The 22,451-nt window shown below is 33.7% G+C and overlaps 2 protein-coding genes across 2 annotated transcripts; one reads left to right on the top strand and one right to left on the bottom strand.

Moving 5' to 3' along the window:
- The first annotated feature begins 2,576 nt into the window (after nucleotides 1–2,576).
- LOC110728947 (auxin-responsive protein IAA14-like) lies at nucleotides 2,577–6,200 on the top strand. The gene is made up of 5 exons (XM_021908616.1): nucleotides 2,577–3,153; nucleotides 4,286–4,524; nucleotides 4,721–4,856; nucleotides 5,024–5,085; nucleotides 5,812–6,200. Exons 1-5 carry the CDS (start codon nucleotides 2,828–2,830, stop codon nucleotides 5,847–5,849), a joined length of 801 nt encoding a protein of 266 aa, XP_021764308.1. The 5' UTR covers nucleotides 2,577–2,827; the 3' UTR covers nucleotides 5,850–6,200.
- A 2,543-nt stretch (nucleotides 6,201–8,743) lies between these two features.
- Nucleotides 8,744–21,316, bottom strand: LOC110728946 (putative uridine kinase C227.14). Its single transcript, XM_021908615.1, has 12 exons — nucleotides 21,078–21,316; nucleotides 19,733–19,860; nucleotides 19,605–19,648; nucleotides 16,754–16,831; nucleotides 15,911–16,103; nucleotides 15,646–15,676; nucleotides 15,501–15,559; nucleotides 15,248–15,321; nucleotides 10,266–10,352; nucleotides 9,349–9,410; nucleotides 9,232–9,263; nucleotides 8,744–9,007 (listed from the first exon to the last, which is right to left on the bottom strand). The coding sequence occupies exons 1-12, from the start codon at nucleotides 21,139–21,141 to the stop codon at nucleotides 8,918–8,920; spliced, it is 942 nt and encodes a 313-aa protein (XP_021764307.1). The 5' UTR covers nucleotides 21,142–21,316; the 3' UTR covers nucleotides 8,744–8,917.
- Between the last annotated feature and the right edge of the window lie 1,135 nt (nucleotides 21,317–22,451).

Raw genomic sequence — 22,451 nt, 5'->3', positions numbered from 1 at the left:
GAATATATATAATCAATTACTAATTGCACTTGGCTTAATTTGCTACAATTAATTGCTAGTTAAAGAGGGAGAAATCGATCATTAATCTTTTAAATTATGGGATAATTTTTCCTTAGCTTTATAGGTTTTCCAAATGTACAACAACGTAATATTTGGTCAATGAATTGAACGACATTATATTATATAGGTTAGTACATAAAAATAAGGTAGCATGCATGGTAAGTGTCAATAGGTGAAAAGTATTTCCTTTATAGGCGTGCTAAATGTATGATTATAATGATGTGATGCTGATAGAAGAATTATTCATGTTGGTTTATGCCGTGTAGCACCTCTTCGGCTTTATGTATTCCATTCCCATCACATTGTACAGTAACTTAATATTTTCGCTTTTTAAGATCAAACTTTGATTATTGTAAAAGGATGTTTGTTTTAAAATAGAAGGAATAAATTATAGATGACATTACATGAATCATGATGAATATACACTAATCGAATAGCATATATATTATGTATGTATTTGTATAACTTTTTTTTTCAGCAGTTTAAGAGTAATTTAATTTAGTAGTGAAATTAGACTACAAAAGTGAAGATATATGACATAATTAGACTACACAAGTATCACATGAGTCGCCATCTAGTCAAATACTCAAAAGAAGTTTTCTTTTTAACTGTTGATAAAATCATAAGCCATTATAACTATGAAGGCTAAAAGTTGTAGCTAATAAATTTGTGAGACACTTCATTTTCCATTACTGTGTCAATTTAGTAATTTGGAGTTCTATGACCTATCCCACTTCAATTCATGTCCCATCTAGCTAGCATTTTTCAAGCTATCAAATCATGTTAGTGGTCACCCAATTTAAGCTAGTGATACAACTACTAAGACATGCATAAATTATACTCGTATTCGTATTTCTATACAGTAAATGATTCAAATCGCGTGATGATCATAAATTCTTAGTACTGATATTGCTCTCGACACTATTGCTAGGGTTAAACTAATAGGATTACCTTAATTAGTACTCCGTGATAAGATTATAGCAAACTAACTCGCATGAATTTTTAATGGTAAACTACATGCCGTTTAGAATGCAACACGTAAGACATAACTCTAATTTAATTCTTAATCAAGATAAGATTGGTAATTAACCAATGCATGCATGTACATATACGTAATCAAGCTATGAAAATTGCAAAGGATATATCTAGAATGAGGAGTTGTTAGGCATAGGAGGACTCAATCTCAAATCCCATGAAAACCATATTATAGGATAATATAATTATACGTACTCGAATATTGAAATATGTAAAGCAAGTATAAAAAAAGATGAAAAAAGTGATAAAAATAAAATTAGTTGTTACGTAAAGAATGAAAATTTACAAGGCCAAGGTAGAAAATGTGAATCCCGTGAAAGACAACGAACTTTATACGAGGATTAAAAAAGGAGTTGATTTCCCAATATCCAACTCTGCATGCAGGCTCCAAATTAGTAGCTTGGCTCCTTAATTGGCGACCATTGCCAACTGGATGTCGTGTCCACTTATTTTATTTTTCCACCTATTTTTATATATTTTCTCTTTTATTATTATTTCTCCCAAAAATATTTAGTATTAGATTGTTTTGTATGTGGTTATCTATAATGATATTACTTTCGTTAATTATTATGAGCAATAACGGGGTGTTATTTATGAGACATAAAATATTCCTTTGTTGCACATAATAATTAATGGAGATAGTATAACGGTACAACAGTGATTTTCATTTTTCATGCTCACTGAATCGAGTTATTGACTTTTAGGTGGCTATTAGTCGACTAATTAACATCTCGCTTGTAAAGAATACAAATAGAAAAAGGACAAGAAACGAAATATGACTCTTCCAAATACATAACACCCCCTTTTAAGGCCTTATACAACAACCATTTTTATTGAAAGAACTCGGCATCATGTACTTATAAGAATATCGATAAACTTCTGTATTTTAAGAGTATAATTTGTGCTTGTTTTGAGCTAAACATTTTATGATCGATGTCAAAGTCAAATTGAAGCAAATTTTGAGGTAAATTCATGTTCATCAATTCAAAAAACACTTACATCAATAAGAAGATTTATGAAAACAATAAATGAAATTTTACAATATCATTTGACTAAAATTGTGCAAGTAGAATTAATAATTAAAATGAGTTGAAACTTTTTATTATTCAATTTTTTTTTTTAAATGGAGAAATTATCTATCAGCAGACAATGCACCAATCAGCCTATTTATTGCCCACATGGCCCAAAACCTCCCCCCTTCTCTTTATCCCACAGCTTCCTGTTACATTCTCAATTTAATTATTTTTTTTGTGACACTTAACAGTAATAAGTAACATTATTATACAATATAACAGAATTATTCTTTATAATAATTTAAACAATAATATTATTAATAAATTAAAAAAAAAAACTCATAGTAATAAGTATAATAATTGTAGTAGCATTATTATCCCCTTCCCCACAATCTATTATCATATTATATAATATTATATTATAAATATATGTATTTTTTGTAAAAAAAAATTCATATTTAAAAAGAACCAACCAGGAAGCAGCATATACAACCCAACTAAACCATAGAGGAGAGAGAAATTAAAGAGAGTATTATTATACACAAACCATTCATATATATAGAGAGAGAGGGGTCAAGAAAAAGGGAGGAAATAAACTAAACTAAGCTAAGCTAAAAACATTATAAATATTTATTAATCAACCATCAAAGTTATTAGAGAAGAAAAAAAAAAATAGGGGGGAAGAAAAAAATAGAGAGAAATTGAAATAGAGAGAAAAAATGGAAGTTGGTCTGAAAATGGAGGAGACAGAGCTGAGCCTTGGACTAGGACTCGGGTTCGGGGTTCGAGGCGGTGGCGGTGGCGGAGGCGAAAAAGGTGAAGCTGTTGCTGTGAAGAGTGGTGGTGTTGGAAGTAAAAGAGGATTTTCTGAGACAGTTGAGTTGAAACTGAACAATAATTCTGAATCTAAAGAACAGACTGCAACATCAGCATCTCCCTTGGATCTGATGAAAAATGATAAAGCTGCTGCTGTTGCTGCTTCTGATTCTGCTGCTAAGGAGATTTCCTCTAAGGTTAATGTTGATCCTGTCAAGCCTCCTGCCAAGTAAGTATTTTTTTTTGTTATTTCGTAAATTATTTTATATGTACTCCCTTTGTTAATTTTTAGTTGCATTAAACAAAGTTTTTATATCTCACAAATAATATAATACACGCCTTTTAATCTGCTACAACTAAAAATTAATGGATGTTGTAATTTTTTTTCATTTGAGATGTTTATTAATTTATAGTTATTCTTCATAATAAACATAAACATAATGATTTGTGAGTAATATAATGAAAATTAGCTAGCTAGCTAGGTAGTTAGGTTGCCATGATTAATTTGGTGCAAAAAAAAAAAAGAAAAAGAAAAAAAGATGATTATTTATTTTCTTGTTATGGTAACTTAGATTATATGGTGATATTTTTCTACTCCAATCGACGATGTATTTGTTATAAAAAAATATTGATGCTCGAAAAGGTAACCATGTGGTGTTATTGTAACGAAAAATAAAACTATAATAATGATCGATATGAATGAGATCGATATGAATTTGATTGCATGCATCGAATCTTAAATTATTTCTTGAGATATTTGCAAATACTTTGAACAAGTATATACTAGCAAATCAATTAACAAATCAATGTTAAAGCAAGAAAAAAAAAAGAATGAATAAATTAATTAGTATAGAGTATGGACAGTTTTGCAATAATAGTTTGCACAAATTGAAGGTCTAGGGAAGAAGCAAAAGTTCCGCCAAAAGGGCCGTTTGGTGCTACATATAATATATTATTTCTACATATTAAATTTTTTATGTTGATGATAAAAGTAGATTTCTAAATTAAAATGTTTTATTAGTCTAAAAAATTAATTACTCCGATTTATTTTTTTTCATCTATGTACACCAAAGTTGGAGATAAAGCTAAGATAGCTTATTAATTATGGTAAATTTCATGTAAAGGCAAAAAAGTCTCTCATAATCAGTATCATATGCATGATTTAGCTCTTAATTACTTATGAAACACATAATATGAATAAACACAAAATTTGATTAAGAAATCAAATACTTGCATAACATAATCTAGCATAGATTAGATTTAATAAACTTGATTGTATACAATTTGTTTCTTTAAAGGAGAAATATATATATATAATTAATAAGTTAACATATGTATATATTGTTACGTTAATAATGTAGGACACAAGTTGTGGGTTGGCCACCAGTGCGAGCTTACAGAAAGAACATGCTGGCTGTCCAAAAGAGCACCGGTGGAACGGATTCCGAGACTGAGAAGCCAATGAATGGCGGTGGTGGAGCCCTCGTGAAGGTGAGCATGGATGGTGCACCTTACCTACGTAAGGTGGACTTGAAAATGTACAAGAGTTACCAAGAGCTTTCTGATGCTTTGGGCAAGATGTTCAGCTCTTTCACCATAGGTATATTTAACTCGCATATACTTTATTATCCATTTTATAACATAAAATACGAGTAACATTTAAAGATGTATATACTTTATGTTCGTTACATAAAAAATTACTCGTATTATATTTTTTATTTCAATATGGATAATTTAATTGTTAGTTGTTACATATATTCTCGTGTAAATTTATAAATTTTTGTGATCGTGTCTAGGCAATTATGGTGCTCAAGGGATGATCGATTTCATGAATGAGAGCAAGCTGATGGATCTCCTTAATGATTCCGATTACGTACCAACCTATGAAGACAAGGATGGAGATTGGATGCTTGTTGGCGATGTCCCATGGGAGTAAGTTCATTCCCTATATATATATATATATATATCATGCATAATCCTTTATTGAAAATATTATTAATTATTACTTGATTATCGATCATTAAGTAACATTATATTCATGTTGTGATTAATATATATACTGATTATCTTATAATTGTGTATAAATTTTATTTTACCAGGATGTTTGTGGATTCATGCAAACGACTTCGTATCATGAAAGGAAAGGAAGCTGCTGGACTTGGTTAGTGATAGTTTTTCTAATTATTTTCATTTCTTTTTCTCAATTATATATAAATACTCCTATCAATATTCAATTAATTGCTCAATTGGAAATCATTCACATACATTATATGCATGAAAAATATAATTGATAAGAATGAACGTAGTCTATTAATATCGAAGTTATCATGTTATCACCTTGCATGCATAATTGAGCTATTTATAATTGAGTTATTTATTATTAAATAAATAATCAAACACTTGAAAAATGCAATTGTCTTCAAAACACTATAACCCCCTATAGAATTTAGCCTTCTTGATATTACAAGCTTAAATCATACAAAATACTTTGCATTGATATGAAATCGAATGAAATCATCCACGGCTTCAAATATGTGGTTAATTTAAGTCGAGTCAGATTCAAGAATCTGCCTGACATTGAAATGAAACCAACCGGTAGGATCCTAATAAAACACCACCCACCCTCTCACAAACACTTATTTGGGCCTAAAAAATATATGAGGGTCCAATCAAATTTTATGATAAACATCATACATGCATGGCATGAATTCACCTAGTACAATTCTCATTAATAATTTCCACACACATTACTACCCCAAGTCTCCTTTACAAGTCTTGTTGGTCGGATTTCCTTAGCCAACTAAGCTAGTTGATACTATATATAGATTTTCTTGATTAATATTGTCAATCGAGTATAACCTAACGCGTTAATATTGTACGTTATCAGCTCCAAGAGCCATGGAGAAGTGCAAGAACAGGAGCTAAACTAGAAAATGGTACATCAGCCTGCTCCTTTGATCTTAAGGCCAGCACCAAAAGACAGTTTAAAGAGGGTACCGAGCCTAACAGATGGATTGAGCAGGGTGAATTTGTAATTTCATGTGTACTTGTTTTCACCCCCCCCCCCCCTTTTTTTTTTTTTTTTGGATTTCTTGTACTATGATTTGATATAGATTTATCATATTACTACTTTAAAAAGTCTGTGAGTTGTATGGTGCTGAAATTTATGACTAGACATAGAAACAGTAACTAAATTGTGTCCACAAGTAAGACTATGTTTGGCCCAATATGTTTATGTTTATGTTATGTTTTTTATTTATTAATGTATTAATTATATTTTGTTTGGCTTTAAAAATACAATAATTATAGTTTAAGTCATGCTGCTTGTGATAGCAATCAATGGGGTTGATAAAAATATTCCTTTTGCTCTCTTGATATAAATAAATACTGTTAGTATGGCAATTAATTAATTAATTTAATTTTGTTTATTACTCGTATTTCATATTTACTTCATATATCATCTATGGTGACTATTAATATTATTATGACTTCGTCCCTTCGTTTCTAAATGTTATCTAACTAAAACTTTATCTGTGAGACAATCATCGTTAGAATAGCAACAATATTACGAGACGTGATTAGTTCCTTGGCCTGGCTCTTTTTCATTGGATTCTTTGAACCAAACAATGCCCCTATAATAAGGTGATTAATTAAAATAGTTGTCTGTATCAATAAATAATAGAAAAGTGGGGACTGAAATAATGTGCATGTTCCATGAGTTGGCTAAGGAAGGGAGCAAGATCATGTGGATGTTGATGGGGAGGTTGGCATTTATATATCTTTGCCTATCTGTTTAGGCCACTCTATATATATTCTTCAATTATGATGTAGATTGGTGGTTTCAATGTTAATAATTTAACTTAATTATAATCTTTTTTTTCTCACTAAAAATCTATATTTCTCATTACAAAAAAAATAAAAAAGTATACTACTATATGAAGAATAGTTATATAAAATATCAATATTGGATTGATTAAGGAGAATTATAAGGACTAAAGAGGGGACCAATGAAAAAAAAATTATGCTAATCATTTACAAAGATTGAAGCTACGTTATCTTAAAGAAATTATATTTATATTGATAATTTATGTTTGATCTGTCGTCGAATTGGGATAGAAATAATCAAATAATACGCGCTGTTAATTGAAAATAAAAGAAAAGAAAACCTCATTCGTTGCTTTGTTTATGGAGATCAAGAGTGTGTTCGATAACATCTTTTAAATTAGTGTGGTGTTTTGACTTGCTTGTTCCAAACATTAGCGTATAGCAAAGTTGCCTGTAGTATTAATTTTAGCTTATAGCATTAGAGATAGTTCCAAACTTGATGGTGAATGTAAGAGCCTCTAGAAAGCTTAGAAATGTAAACTCTTGATCAAGCAAAATCTCTTGCATCGGGTTTTTGACTTAGAGATTTACTTATTAGAGGTAACAATCTTTGCGTCATCATCTCTACCAAATGATTTGTTAACTATCAACAATATAATTGGAAATCCGAAGTTTGGTTTTTTATAAGAGCGTAACCAACCTAGCATTCTTTCCTAGTAAAAAATAAATTATATTTAGGATCTTCCGCTTAATTTCAGTTCAACTCCAATCAATTCAATTCAGTTCCGTTACTAATTTCCTTTTCTCGTAAAATATTTATTTCAACTCAGCTCCAATCAATTCAGTTTAGAGTTCCACCAATGTATGTCAATATCCCAAAAGACAATTACTCCCTAGGCCTAAATCATGTAGAGGTATTCTAGCTAATAACGCATGATGTTTTTTCACCGTTAATAGTGAAAAGCTTATACATCACTTTAATTTGTTTGGCTTACGAATAGCAATTTACAATCAATAAGAAATTCTGAAACATTCAATACGGAGTACAATTTTAAGATTTTAGCAGTATTTTAGAAGAATTTTAGAAGTTTCTTCCCGTAGATATAATCAATTTTGAATGTTGTATAGTACTTGTATTTAGTAACCTTAAGGCTTAAGCATTAAAAAACTCCAACCAACCGACTTTCCGAGACATTAGTTCCATGTTCAAAGATCCATCTTTGGATGGAAGTTGAATTTTCACTCAAATGGTTTTCAAAGGAACATTTAATTGGCCAGACATTGAGGCAAAACTGTGTTCACAACTTTAGATCTCTAGTCTTTATGACAAATTGACACTAGTAGATAAAATTGACTCTTACTCGATATTCAAAAGCATACCATTAATTATAACTGAAACTGATAGAATGCAAAACCAATCCTAAGGTTTTAACCATCAGCTTAAGCATGAAATTGTTTTGGTCATTTTATACGTATATAATATCAAGACTTGACGTAACAAAAAGGGTAACTAAATATGAGTCAATCATATCAAAACCAAATCGAATGACTCAATACCCAAACACCTCCCGAATCAAACCCAATCTAAACAACCTAGTTGATCACATCTACCAATTCACGGGATCATAAAAGGGTAAAATATTAACGATTTTATCGACTAGAGAGACGGTTTCCGAAAGCCCTACAAGAGCTTTAAAGACAAAATGGCAAGGAGTTGATATAGTAGTAATGGAGTAGGGACAATGGCCTAGATTAGAATGCATAAGTAATAAACATTAACGAGGAGCAAATTGGTGATATGCCATGTACGGTTGATTTATAACTTTTGCCTCAATTCAGGGAACTGAGTTCAGTAAATCACTCTAAAAGTTGTGTTGACTATCTTTCTTGGATCACGCGTAGCACTATTTCCCATATTACCCTTTATGGAAATAATCAAAGTTTAGCATTATTTTTATGAATGGAACAATTTTCAGCAAATTTTGACAATCAAGTTTTCTTGGAGAGATCCAAGGATTTAGGAGGATCAACTATTAAGTTTAAAAGTCAAGTGTCTACATTTATAAGTAACTAATTTCAACCCCTATTTGACTATTGTTTCTCCTAGTACTAATTTTTCATCAGTTTATTTGAATTAAGTCAAACAAGTTCATGATCGATCAATGAGATTATGAGGTTTCGATTGACCTTATGATCAAGTCCGCGTTTTTCTTCGATTTCATGATCATCTCCGCGTTGGGGCGATCGTTGTAATCTATCTGCAACATAGAATTTGCATCAAAAGTTAGTAATGAGTTAAAATCCGGTTCAAATCTTTTGTCGCACTTTGATATGTTTTGTAGATCTTTTATGTTGGTTTGTGTTGCTAGTATTAAAGCCCTACCACCAATTTTCTAGAAAATGGCATTCAACTATACAAGTGGTGCAAAATAATGGGAGAGAGCATTTTATTTCGCCAAAAACATAGATTCATAGGACTTACCCGCCTTTTCGCTTCATCATAAGACCTCCCAGCTGAAAGATGCATTGTACCAATACGAAAAATCAGTATTGGCAATTAGATTAATATTTAAACACCAAATGTAAGCAGAATACATACACTTTGACACATGCCGTTTCAAAACCCGCTGCATAGATGTGTCAAGGTCGACATCAATGAACCTGCACATTTTCACAACAGCAATATCACTTGAAATTGCCGAATCATTCTTATAGTTTTTGTGGTTCAGATTAACATAACAAAGCATGCATTAGCTAAACACCCAGTTGAGTATGCTTTCTTCTGACTCGATAGCTTATTTTTTAACTCATCCGGTAATGTCTTAAGCTCTAAGGGAACCCTTAGTATTTCTTACCTACTAGAACAACATCCTTCAGAAACACCTTGGTCAATTACAGACTGAGCCATTCTTCTCAAAACCAGGCGTAAGGCGTAACAGAAAATAACTAAATATCAAGTTCCTTGGGGTAATTGTGAAAAAGTAGCAGGTATGAAAAAACCATACATATTTATAAATTTATAAACAACAAACTCTTAACAAACTAGCTAAGACATGCTTGTAGTTGCACTGTTGCAACACCACCTGTTACAATGAAAAAACAAGTATTCCCTTATCAATAGTCACATAATATTTTAGAATGTCCGAAAAAAAAGGTTGCCATCTCTCCTAAATCAGTAATGGTCTGTGATTTGACTGGTTTAAAATGCAATTACTACCATTAAGTGATTAGAGATAGAGTTGGTGGATGATTGAGTGAACCAATTATTACAAGGGGTAGTACTATTTGTATTATATCGTTATTAATGATGGGTTGGAGCAATCGACATTTCTGAACGGAGTAATTCTTTTTTACAAGCAAACAATCCAGATAAGTTATGGGTTCATTAATTTCATAATCCCTCAAAGTAGAACATTTGGGATCAGATGTGCTGCACATTTTGTTTGCATCACATTTTGTAGCTTCTCACTTAAATTCAGACCAAACTAGAAGCAACATATTAACAAAAAGATTTACCATTTTTCGTCGAACATGGAAGATATATCTTTCCAAACCCCTTCATCGAGGAGCAAGTAATTTCCTTCTACAATCACAACTTTGTGCCTGCAGACAAGAAACTCAAACAAAGACTCATCAGCTTTCTCCTCCATTTCTGTTGGTACAACTCATGAAAAGTAAAACAGAATTACACCAAAATTAACGTTAAAGTTGATCAGGAAAGAGACGCCTAACAGACACAGATTCCAATCAGTTTCAGCATTGGGTCATTCTAATAGCGATCTGTGACATAAGATAAAACCGCTAACATTTTATGGTTTCCTATCAGCGAACAATTTTGTCATATAAAAGTTCCATGAGTTTTTAGCTACTTACACTATCTTATACGGAGTACAAAAAAGGTTTGTTATTCATACCATGACCCAATCTATAAACCATCAAAAACTATACAAAGATACAAAAAATAAATGATGTGTCGAAATTTAAACGGATGAAACTGTTAGCTGCCAGAAATTGTTTAGTGACAGCTGCTGTAAATTTCCAAGAATCATACGTTCCCGGCCTCAAAGCTATGATACCGTCATGATTTCCGCCTCACCCCCGGTGAGATTTCTATGTGCATTCTACTAGCATCTGGCAATGCACACAACCTACCTCAGGTCCGGAGAAGGCCCCAAGCTTGAATAACTAAATTTTAGATATTCAAGCTTGAGTTGCCCACCTTCCCCTAAAGAGCTTTATATTGAACTCCTTGTAAAATTGTAGTGAACACCCCACTGACAGTAACACAATAATGGGTCAAAACTTGAGAAATTGTGATAATAACACCCATTTTTTTTAATGGAATCCAAAGAATGGGTATTAATCTTCATTTTGACACTTTTTTTTCCAAAAAATATTTTTTGTGGGCCCCAAAAATGGAAAATACGGAAAAAAAAGGCGGTAATTGGAAAAACTGGAAAAGTTGCTAAACAGCCCCAAAACATGGGAAAAAGGTTTGGAATGGTAGGGGAATGTAATTTTGACACTTAGGTACATCCCATATTACCCCTGCTTGTTTTTCAAGGTTGTTTTATACCGGGAATGTGTCAATTGACCCCGGGACATGGTGATTGAGGGATAGTTTGTGTGTAATTGATGATGGAATATGAGATGAGATGTGATACTTAGATTACAAACATGAATGTACTAGTTTGATGATTCCATAAAAGTATTATTACTATCCATAGTCTATCAATCGACACATCAATCAACATACATGTGAATAGTAGTATGATTATCCATAGTTCCATCATACTTCCTCTGTTTTTTTTTTACTTTAACCTGTTTCTTTTATCACGGTTGCAAATGCAAAACTTTAACGATCAATAACTTAAATTCTCTTTAAGTAAAAATCATAAAAGTTATATATTATGATAGTACTTATTGAGATGAATCCAAAAAGATCATACATTAATATATTTTTTCTTACATATTATTCACAAAAGACAATCAAAAGAGGGGTGGTGAATAGTATAAAAGTCAAAGCGGGTCAAGTAATAAAGAACAGAGGAAGTATATAACATGTTTTCTTTTCCAATTCAAACCATAGTGTGTAGTCACATCACATCACTATTGTCAAGTCCCATCATATTATGACATTACATCATTATAAATATAATTACATAATATGACATTATTATACTTATATGACATCATTAGATTCATATGACATCATTATTGTCAAGTCACATCATATCAATATACTTATATGACATCATTATTGTCAAGTAATATCATTTCCATCATTATTGTCAAATCACATCACTTCAATATACTTTTATGATATCATAATATAATTTTATGACATCATTATATTCACATATGACATCATTATTGTCATGTAATATCACTTCAATATACTTTTGTGACATCAATATATTCCAAAATTTCAAAATAGAAACATAACTCATTCTTAGTACTTTATAGACATCTTTATAGGTGTGTTATGGTTTCAAACCACCTTATATGACCCCGGGAGTCACCCCATGTATTCCTTCAGTTTTCGAAAAAATGTCAAAAAATGACCTGAAATCGTGTATATATTGGTAAAAGGAATGATCCATCATCTGAAAAAAAAGAGGGAGCAGATCCTACCAATATGAATCCATTTTATTCCATTTATTCAAAGACAAAACTTCAAAAATCATTTAACCAAAATCAAGTAACTGTTCGTACGTTGTTGGGGATAAACAAGGAATGTCCATTTTTTATAATTTTGTCATCATCCAATTGTTATCGACTAGGCCCATTACCATTCAAGGGTGTAAAATATCACAAAGAATCAATTAAAAAAGATCCCCCAATTCCAATCAGGAATTTGTTTGGTCCGTTAGGAGCAGCCCTTCAAATTGCGCATTTTTTTTCATTTTACCATTTAATAACTCATAATCAGATCTTGGTAACTAATTATTTGCAACTTGAGAATTTAAAACAAACCTTTCACCTACTTAAATTTCAATATTATTTAATAGACGAAACTCGAAGAATTTATAATCCCGATCCATGCAGTAACATCATTTTGAATCCATTCAAATTGAATTGGTATTTTCTTCATTATAATTTTTGTGAAGAGATATCCACAAAAATTTATCTTGGACAATTTGTTTGTGAAAATGTATGTATAACAAAAAAAGGAACGCACCTAAAATCTAGCCTTCAATTTTGGACAATTTTTCACTTTTTTAGACCCGAAAATAAAAATTGCCGAGATGCTTCCCATGGACCCTAATACACCCCGAGAGTCCATTTGGGTGGGTAAAACCATCCAATATACCTTTAAACTGTCAATTTACCCGTTTACAACTTGAACAGATTTCATAAACTCAAGGCTACCACAGACATTTATGGCAACATATAATGATCATATATGGTTCCAAACGACATTATATGACCCTGGGATGTAACCCCTGGTATCTCGAGACTTTTCGACACCCGGTCTCGAAACCTCTGAAATTGGCCAAAAAGCGTGTATATCCTTCAATTTAGCCAATTTTTGACTTTTTTTTACCCGAAAATAAAAATTGCCGAGAAGCTACCTATAGACTCTAATACCCTCCTGGAGTCCAATTGGGTGGGTGAAACCATACAATTTGCCTTTAAGCATCCATTTTACCGGTTTCCGTACACGCCACTTGTATTTGCTATAAGCTGCCACGGGGCCTTTATGTAGCCGACTTATGGTTGTAAATAGGTCCAAACAACATCATATCACCTCGGAATGCATCCCATAAAATTCCGTGAATTTCTGACACAGGGTCCGGACACCTACTAAATTGCTCCGATTTCGTGTATTATAGCCTTCAAATTTGGCTTCCTTACATCATTTTTTCACCCGTCAAGATTATGAATCCAAGTACTTCCATGGGTTCCCAAAGGGACTTGGGAGTCATGGATGATGCCCAAAACCATCCCAATCATCCTTAAACACCATGTCTTAAGGCAACGATGGCATACCCTCAAACGACAAAACTAGTTATTTGTATGCCTTATCCTTGGGTGCACATTCCACACGCCCCCTTACACCATCCCACACCCCAACACTTTGGCTTTGTCACTTGTCTCAATCCACTACTTAGCATTTTTTAGCATATAAGAAGGAACACTAACCTCGTTTTCCAAAATATAGGTGTTTTTAGGGAATAGGATGGGGGAGGGACAAATTGAAGCGACATAGGGCTGAATCTCAGTGGATCGTGGCAGCAAGGCCACTCTGCCACTTACAATACCCCGTTGCGTATTTAAGTCGTCTGCAAAGGATTCAACCCGCCGATTGGTAGGAATTGTACTTCAAGGCGGCTCTCACGGCGCATCCACTGCGCGAGCTTAGCCTACGACACGTGCCCTTGGGGGCTGAAGCCCCTGTTGTAGGGCGGCAATCGGGCGGCGGGCACATGGGTCGCTTTTGGCCCGGATTCTGACTTAAAGGCGTTCAGTCATAATCCCGCACACGGTAGCTTGGTGCCACTGGCTTTTCAACCAAACGTAATGACCAATTGTGTGAATCAATGGTTTCTCTCGTACTAGGTTGAATTACCATTGCGATACTGTCATCAGTACGGTAACATTAACCTGTCTCACGACGGTCTAAACCCAGCTCACATTCCTATTGGTGGGTGAACAATACAACACTTGGTGAATTCTGCTTCACAATGATAGGAAGAGCCGACATAGAAAGATCAAAAAGCAACGTCGCTATGAACACTTGGCTGCCACAAGCCAGTTATCCTCTAGCTTTAAATTCAAAAGGTCTAAAGGATCATTAGGCCACGCTTTCACGGTTTGTATTCGTACTGAAAATCAAAATCAAACGAGCTTTTACCCTTCTGTTCCACACGAGATTTCTGTTCTCGTTGAGCTCATCTTAGGACACCTGCATTATCTTTTAACAGATGTGCCGCCCCAGCCAAACTCCCCACCTACCACCTGACAATGTCCTCCGCCCGGATCGGCCCGCAAAGCGGGCCTTAGGTCTAAAAGGAGGGGCATTGCCTCGCTTCCGACTCACGGAGTAAGTAAAATAACGTTAAAAGTAGTGGTATTTCACTTGCGCCGAAGCTCCCACTTATCCTACACCTCTCAAGCACTTGCCCAAACGGCCGGGTATAGGTCACGCGCTTCAGCGCCATCCATTTTCGGGGCTTTATACTAAAGTAAATAGTTATCAGAAGTGAAAAAACAGGAGCACAACAATAACATTAATCACAAACGCCTGTTTGCTTCGTAAAGGCCATCTAAGTTTGCGGCCCAAACTAGTGGCTAAAAGATGAAGACAGCTAATGACCCAAACGGATATAGAGTAAACTAGTGGCTAAAGCCGTAAAGGCTCTCAACTTCTATTGGTATTAAGTGGGCTTGAATATCTTGGGCCAAATGGTAAGGGTACAAAGTCGAGAAAACACAAGTATGACCAGTAATTGACAAGGGGCATATATAAGCTGTTACAAAAAGTGTTTACTTACTGAAGGGAAACAAAGATGTCATCTTTAATAGGATCTCCTACGCCATGATCAAATGATGGTGCACAAACAGATCCCTAGCAAATTGATTGTGTATCAGAAATATAGTGCAAACACACTAAACAGTAATACAATCTAAATAGCATCCACCTTTAGCATCATTTTTTTTCCATCGTAATATATGTTAACATCATGCTAAGAATTAAATTCAATTTCAATTCATGTCATCTTTCTGAACACTGGCAGCAAAAGTTACCTGACTCCTCAAAATCTGAAGACATTTAAGTAGCTTTGCCGGGTCAAATGTCCATGGAGCTGATATTAAAATTGGTGAGACTCCGTCAACATTTCAAAGATCATAACAAGCGGCACCATAATGAAAAAAAAATAAAGAACCTTACCTCCTCTTCTTGCATGAGCCTCTTTAGGATCCTAATAGGATGGAGGGAAAAAAAAATCATGAACAAACATTACTTGGAAATAGAGTAGCAAAATCTGAGACTCGTCTAACACTAGAAAATGGTTCACCAAAGCAATCATATAATACCATATAAGCATTTACTTATGGAAAATTAAAAGGTTTGCCAGACTCTATCTACTTACTGTTTCTGGAAATAGCATAAAATATCTTCCAAAATTAATTCAACATGTTCAGGAAAGACAAACCTCCATCGCATCTAGTTCACTACGATAAAGATGGAATCCATCCATGGGGAGAACAATTGCAACATCTGGTGATCCTACTTGTTCGTCCATGGAAGGTGATTTTTGGGGCCACGACTTGTTTATGCGTTGAGCCACTTCATGGGCCACCGTACTTTTTCCAGCACCGGGAGGACCCGCCAAGCCGACAATATATCTGCAATGTACCCAGCATACATATTTACTCGCATATTTTTGAAAAAGCATATACAACAATACTCTCTCCCCATCAAAACAATACAGATTAGACTACAAAAATTTTTGGTCTAAACTCACTGAGTTTTGACAACTGATTTGGCAAATATGTATTGAGAATTACTTAATGCGCCATAAAAAATACAATAGACTCCATCTTATAAAGTACTTGCATAATGTTATGATTTTGTAAATCTGTTGAGGTTGTAACTCCCAACTGCGAAGCATAGTCGGGTAGGAATTACAAGCCTCAAAACACAGAGACTGCTATGTCCTACCCATGGGCTGCAGCACGTGTTGCTCCTCAGAACAAACACTTTCTCATGAGCGCAAAGTGCAACACAAAATTACAGGAACATCTTCCAAAACTCTGCCAGTGGTACCAGAAGACTTGCATAATTTTACATGAAGTATAGAGGGTATCTGAATTTTGGTAGTTTGGTTTAAGAAACTAGTTATAGTGTTTATATTGTTGCCGTATTCTAGGGTATATTTCAATACACAGGTTGCTATAGTTGTTTGCTTAAGCTCCAAAAACCGATGTTAGTATATATTGCAATTTGTTTCCGCTAATTAATTCAGTCCAATTGACATAAATAAGCACAAACTTACTTAAAGTTGGGGTTTGATGTCACAGCTGCAGTAGGAAGAAGACGATGCGCCAAAGCTTCATACACCTCATCCATAGATCTTAAAACAACATGTGTCAATTAATCATGAAAAAACAATGAACGACGACAGTTTTAATACATAAAATAATAAATATCAAAACTTTAAGCATTATGAATTCACAGATTAAATCAACAGACTATATATAATATCCATCAAACTTGGTGGATAAAATAATATCTGAGACTTAGACATATTAAAAGTAAACATATTTCAGACATGGGATTGGCAAACGACATGCAAAAACCTTCTGGGCTAAGAAAGAATGGTAGTACTCTGTGTCATGTTAACCTGTAATGTTCCTCATAGCCCCAAGGTCTATCAGGGTCATGAATGACAGAGCTAAGAACACTAAAGAAAGAAATTTCTTGGCCACAATTCGTGCTAAGATGTAGCAAATGCCCATAAATTCCTACTTGTGAGTTGTGACAAGGCTCCTAGCATTGTCGTCATAGAAAAATCCTCGTCGAGACATAAGTAGGAAGTTTGGGAAAGAAAGGCTCCATGACTGAAACTTCTATGGATCCCCAAGGTCAATAATAGTCATCTTGGTTGTCAATGACTAGACCCAAAATGTCCCCTAGGAAAAGTGAACTATGCTTAAGGGACAATTCGAAAACTGGTAACAAACCTCAAGCACTATTAATGGAAGCACCCTCAGGTTGCCTAATGGCTGAGACCATGCATGATAGAACAAGCTGAACCAACTGTAGCTGATATTCACAACACCAACAAATATGCTCTAGTGACCCCTTTCAAATACATGTGAAATATCCGCAAAAGCTCAAAGGTTTCATGAATCACAAGCAGCTCTGTAATGGAATGGGTCAGCAGGGTCAATGGCTCCACAGAACCAGGTCAGCCACCATATTTGGTGTATTCCAGGCACGCAAAACAGGGGCAGCTTGGGTCAAGAGAAGGAAGGAACAATGGGCAACAGGACAAAGCTAATTAAAGAAAAGAAAGGGAAAGCAAGTCAGCTATTTCTCTAATGTCTATTTATGGTTTTTCTATTCTTAGCTAAGTAATAATCACATGTAATCCTAAAGCTTGAGCATAAGTATGGTAGCCAAGCCATTAGTAAAGGTATCCAGAAATTGAGCGTAAACACTAGAGAGAGACTAGTAGCCTAAAGTTACTCAGAGATTCATAACCTCAAGTTATGCTTATCCCTTGTAGTTCGATCATCCATTAATCAAAATACTCAAGCATTCGACCTTCACTTACAAGCAATTGCATTTACTTCACTGAGCAGAAATTAATCTATAGCAAGCTCCTCAGGGAATCAAGTCTCAAATTTCCAAGGTAGTCATCATAAACATAAACTTAAAAAAATAAAATAAAAAATCTGGAATAGCCTATCAATTGCACGGATCCTTTGCCAACAAAAAGCCTAAAAGTCATGCTTGAGGGACTCTGTTTCACAAGTGAAAAATTCATAAACCCCAAGCAGCAGTCAAGTATTCCACAACGCCGTAATGGCTACATAGAATAAGTAAAGATCATCCACGACATCAAACTCAAATTTTGGTAGGTCAAGTGAGTTTTTAAGGCTAAAATGCAAGTTTACACATCCCAGCCAAACAGCTTATTATAGCAAATATCAAATACAATTTTAGAAAGAAAAACTTTAGGAAGGGGCCCTCAAGTGCATTACACTTAACGGAAGATATTTTATACTGGATGGGAAATAACCTAAAGGAATTAAGTTCTTAAGCTAAAAGTCACATCCAAGCGATCCTATGAGGCAGATCAGAAAACGCAACAGAAACACTAGGAAGTCTATATTGTGACACTAGATACAAGACCTAAAATACAAAGGCAACCTCTTGATGAGGACCCATTGTAAATTGGCCAGACATGTCTCCATCCCTCAAGCGGTTAAAGAGTCTTGCCAAGTCCTCCAAGAGCTATAACGGCTATACAGGCGAATATGTCATGTCACATATAATGGAAACTGGAAATCAATTTTGAAGGCTGAAACTCATGCTCAATGAGTCATCAATTTTTAATCATTATTGTACATGTTGACAATACTCTAACTAATTGACTGGGATCATGATCACCAGTCATCATAACCAAATAGTTACATAGGAAGCCCATTACTCACACCTCAAACACCTAATTTGAGGTTGGTGAGACAAACCATCAAATGCTAGGAGGATGCATCTTGGGGAAATGCAGGAACCTCTGGTAGCTTATATGACATAAAACAATTAAAGGTTGACGGTGACAGTAACTTAAGTTCATGACAAAGCTAAAGATTAACTTGAAAGCTCAGTTTTGGAATCCTCTTCTATGATTTAACATTTAATCTTTAACGAGTTAAGCTTACTAAAGTAGCTAGAAAGTACACTATAACTGGAATGACCAGTAGTTATAACTCAATATTGTACATCACTGCAGGAGCATGAAAGCTCAATGCCGTGGCAGCAGCCACTTGTGATCAAAAACCTATACATAGTTGCAAAAGTTCTAGATTTCTCCCAGATATAACTCTTCTCACTACCCCTTTTTATAGTTTTCAAAATCATGATATGAACAATAAAGACTTTGGCTATTAAAAATTTGAGCATGAGAGTTTCTCCAGTTTCAAATCACCACTTTCATTACACCACTCATCAAGGGAGGATAATAACAATAACCAATTGATCAACGTTAAACAATATAACAATAACTTTCACAAAAATAACCCAAGACTATATAATACGGTACACATCTGATTTACCCTTCCAATTAACATGCACCTATGAAACCCTCCCTACTTTACTAGTATTATAAACCGTCTCTATACCTGGCTTCCTGGAGAGAAGCTTCACTCTTGCGGCTACATGATACCTGAAACAGGTGGGAAGCAACCTTTAGAAAAAAATCCTACATACTACTACAAATTATAAAAAGAGACCAGTTCAAGAAATGAACCTTTAGAATGCCTTTATTTTGAATGTTTGATGTGACAGCATACAGAAAAGGCTGAGTTCTATTACCAGTCAGCCTTATGGATACAGAAGATTGATGCCATGGAAGAATACCTGCTCCCTTAAGCACATCTAAATGAACAGGCAAAAAAATTGTTATTATTGACACAATTCAGTGTGCCCACAAATTGAGCACAAGTTAAGCATAACCAAAACCCAAGCCATTATACATAAAGAACGTTCAGTAGAAAATATATAGGAGCATATCACAAGAGATGAACTATTCAATTTGCCAAATTAGGCCTTGTTCATAAAAACAGTATTTTTTTTTCCTAACATTTAGCATGTTGAGGATTTTTAAGTATCTTGAATTAGAATGCTAATTAGCAAATCACCATGAGAAGTAGTTTTTAAAATTACAAAGTTAGCAAAACACCACTTTGACCAAACGCTTAGCATTCCAGGATGCTAATTACTCAACAAACAAACTTTTGCAATCCACCATCTACAAATCAAACCTGATAATCCAATCTACTAGTTACTAAGTGTGAAACAGAATCACAGTTAATTTTCTTTGAAACGGGTAGAGCCATGTTCTTATCTACATTTACACCCAAGTTATCGAAGATTTAAAGACTTCAGTATCAACAAGAAAAGACTCACTAACAAGCAAATTTCATGGAGAAAAATCCTTGATTCAATGTGTATTCAAGGATATCTTCTTTCATAAGCTCACTAACTGAAATCTTGTGAACACACTCAACACAGGTACCGTCAATGCCTCAAATAAACCTATCCCCACGCGCCCCGCCCTCCGGGTGTACAGCATAACCACAGCAACATCATGGTCTTACTCTCACCTTACTTCATACTGAACCAATTTTAGACCTTTGATTGAATAAACAGTGCAATTCCATTGTCACCACAGCATTATTTAATCAAATTCTTAAAACATTCAAACAAATTAAAGTGTAACCCACTATCAGTATTACACTAAGAAAACACCAACATAAACAAAATGCTTAACAATCCTATATAATTATTAAAACCCATCAACTTTTTCAAAGCTTCAATTTTTATAAACCATTAATTCAATTCAAAGTAAATTCAAGAAAAAGCTCCCAACTTTCATACAAATATAAAACAAATTATGATCGCAGTTTACAGACCAACGAAAAGCAACAACACAATCTGAAAATTAATGTAGAACAACAGCAAAATATATACTAGTAAATCAATTGTTAACATACCCAAATTTTTTTAATCTATTTAACAAAAACTAAAATACGCATTAATATATACCAAAATAAAATTAAAAAATGAGGGAGGTGAGAGAAAGAAAGACTCACCTCGAGATGAAGGAAATAGGGTGTGAGTTCCACTTGATGTTGCCGGAAAACATGAAACCTCCATTACTTGTGTGTTTTTATGTTTTTTTTTTAAAATCAAACTATCTTTGTTTGTTGTTTGTTTTTCTTGCGAAGATGTCACACGTATGCTACAAACCCAAATTAGAAAAAGTACTTAGTCAGAAAGTTGTTGTATGTTAAGTTAATCTCCCCTCGCTTAAAGGATCTTATGTGCTATTGTTTTGATTATTTTATTGAATATAATTAATTTTTCAATAAGAGACAAAAAGTTTAGATAAAGATTTTTTCAATCCTACTTAAGGAAGAAAACTGATATACTTTATGATATTATCTTATTTGAGCTTTTTTAATGATTGTATTAAAACTTGTAGTATATAATTGTTTTTTAAAGAAAAATGTATTCCATTTAAAAAAAAAAAATGTATTCGTGGTGTATAAAATTAGTCAATTTTGACAATCTTGTTATTTTTTGATTAATATTTTTTAAGACATATAAATGGTACAAAATAAGTTGAACATGATTAAGATAACATGGATTCACAAAGTTGAACATTTTAAGACTATCGACTCACTATAAAAACTTAAATAAACCTGGTCCACAATAAATTATTGTGGACTCGGTATTATCACGTGACTCTAACTTTCTCTCCAACATCTTACTACTGCTTCCTGCCTTCCTCTATTCCCACCCAAAACACATGTTTTTGATTTCTTTTCCCACTTTCTCTCTCTTCCGACCTCCGTTCTCCCATTTTCTCTCTCTACAAAATCAACACCGATTTTTCTGTAAAATTGCTCAAATTATTCTTCAATGGCAAGAACTAGAGGTGGTGGTACAGTTCAACCGAGAAGAGGCCTTCGTTCTTCAGATACTCGATCACTTTCTGGTATAATTGTTGTTTACCATTTGATTTCTGCAATTTTGAGGTTATTCATTGTTGTTTTTCTTTAATTTATACTGTTTGTGTGATTTTTGTTTCGTATTGAAGATTATTGAAGATCTAGGGTTTTTTGATTTTTTTCATGATTTGTACTGTATTTCTGCAATTTTGAGGTTATTCATTGTTGTTTTTCTTTAATTTAAACTATTTGCATGATTTTTGTTTGAATTTTGGTTCGTATTGAAGATTATTGAAGATCTAGGGTTTTTCGATTTTTTTTCATGATTTGCACTGTATTTCTGCAATTTTGAGGTTATTCATTGTTGTTTTTCTTTAATTTAAACTATTTGCATGATTTTTGTTTGAATTTTGTTGAAGATTATTGAAGATCTAGGGTTTTTCGATTTTTTTTTTCATGATTTGTACTTTTTTTTTATTTTTCGAAGGTAATGCTTCAGATATTGTGTTTATA

The sequence above is a fragment of the Chenopodium quinoa genome, unplaced genomic scaffold (assembly GCF_001683475.1).
Source record: "Chenopodium quinoa cultivar QQ74 unplaced genomic scaffold, ASM168347v1, whole genome shotgun sequence".
Classification (NCBI taxonomy): Eukaryota; Viridiplantae; Streptophyta; class Magnoliopsida; order Caryophyllales; family Amaranthaceae; genus Chenopodium; species Chenopodium quinoa.
This window is presented reverse-complemented; position numbering and strand designations above follow the sequence as displayed.

Excerpts from the sequence above, each read along its gene's own strand:
- LOC110728947 (XM_021908616.1), top strand. The coding sequence starts at position 2,828 with ATGGAAGTTGGTCTGAAAATGGAGGAGACAGAGCTGAGCCTTGGACTA. Across the intron at positions 3,154-4,285 it reads CCTGTCAAGCCTCCTGCCAA|GACACAAGTTGTGGGTTGGC; the intron begins GTAAGTATTTTT and ends TTAATAATGTAG. Across the intron at positions 4,857-5,023 it reads GTTGGCGATGTCCCATGGGA|GATGTTTGTGGATTCATGCA; the intron begins GTAAGTTCATTC and ends TTATTTTACCAG.
- LOC110728946 (XM_021908615.1), bottom strand. The coding sequence starts at position 21,141 with ATGGAGGTTTCATGTTTTCCGGCAACATCAAGTGGAACTCACACCCTA. Across the intron at positions 16,104-16,753 it reads ACATCAAACCCCAACTTTAA|ATATATTGTCGGCTTGGCGG; the intron begins GTAAGTTTGTGC and ends GGTACATTGCAG. Across the intron at positions 9,264-9,348 it reads GAAACGGCATGTGTCAAAGT|CTGGGAGGTCTTATGATGAA; the intron begins GTATGTATTCTG and ends TGCATCTTTCAG.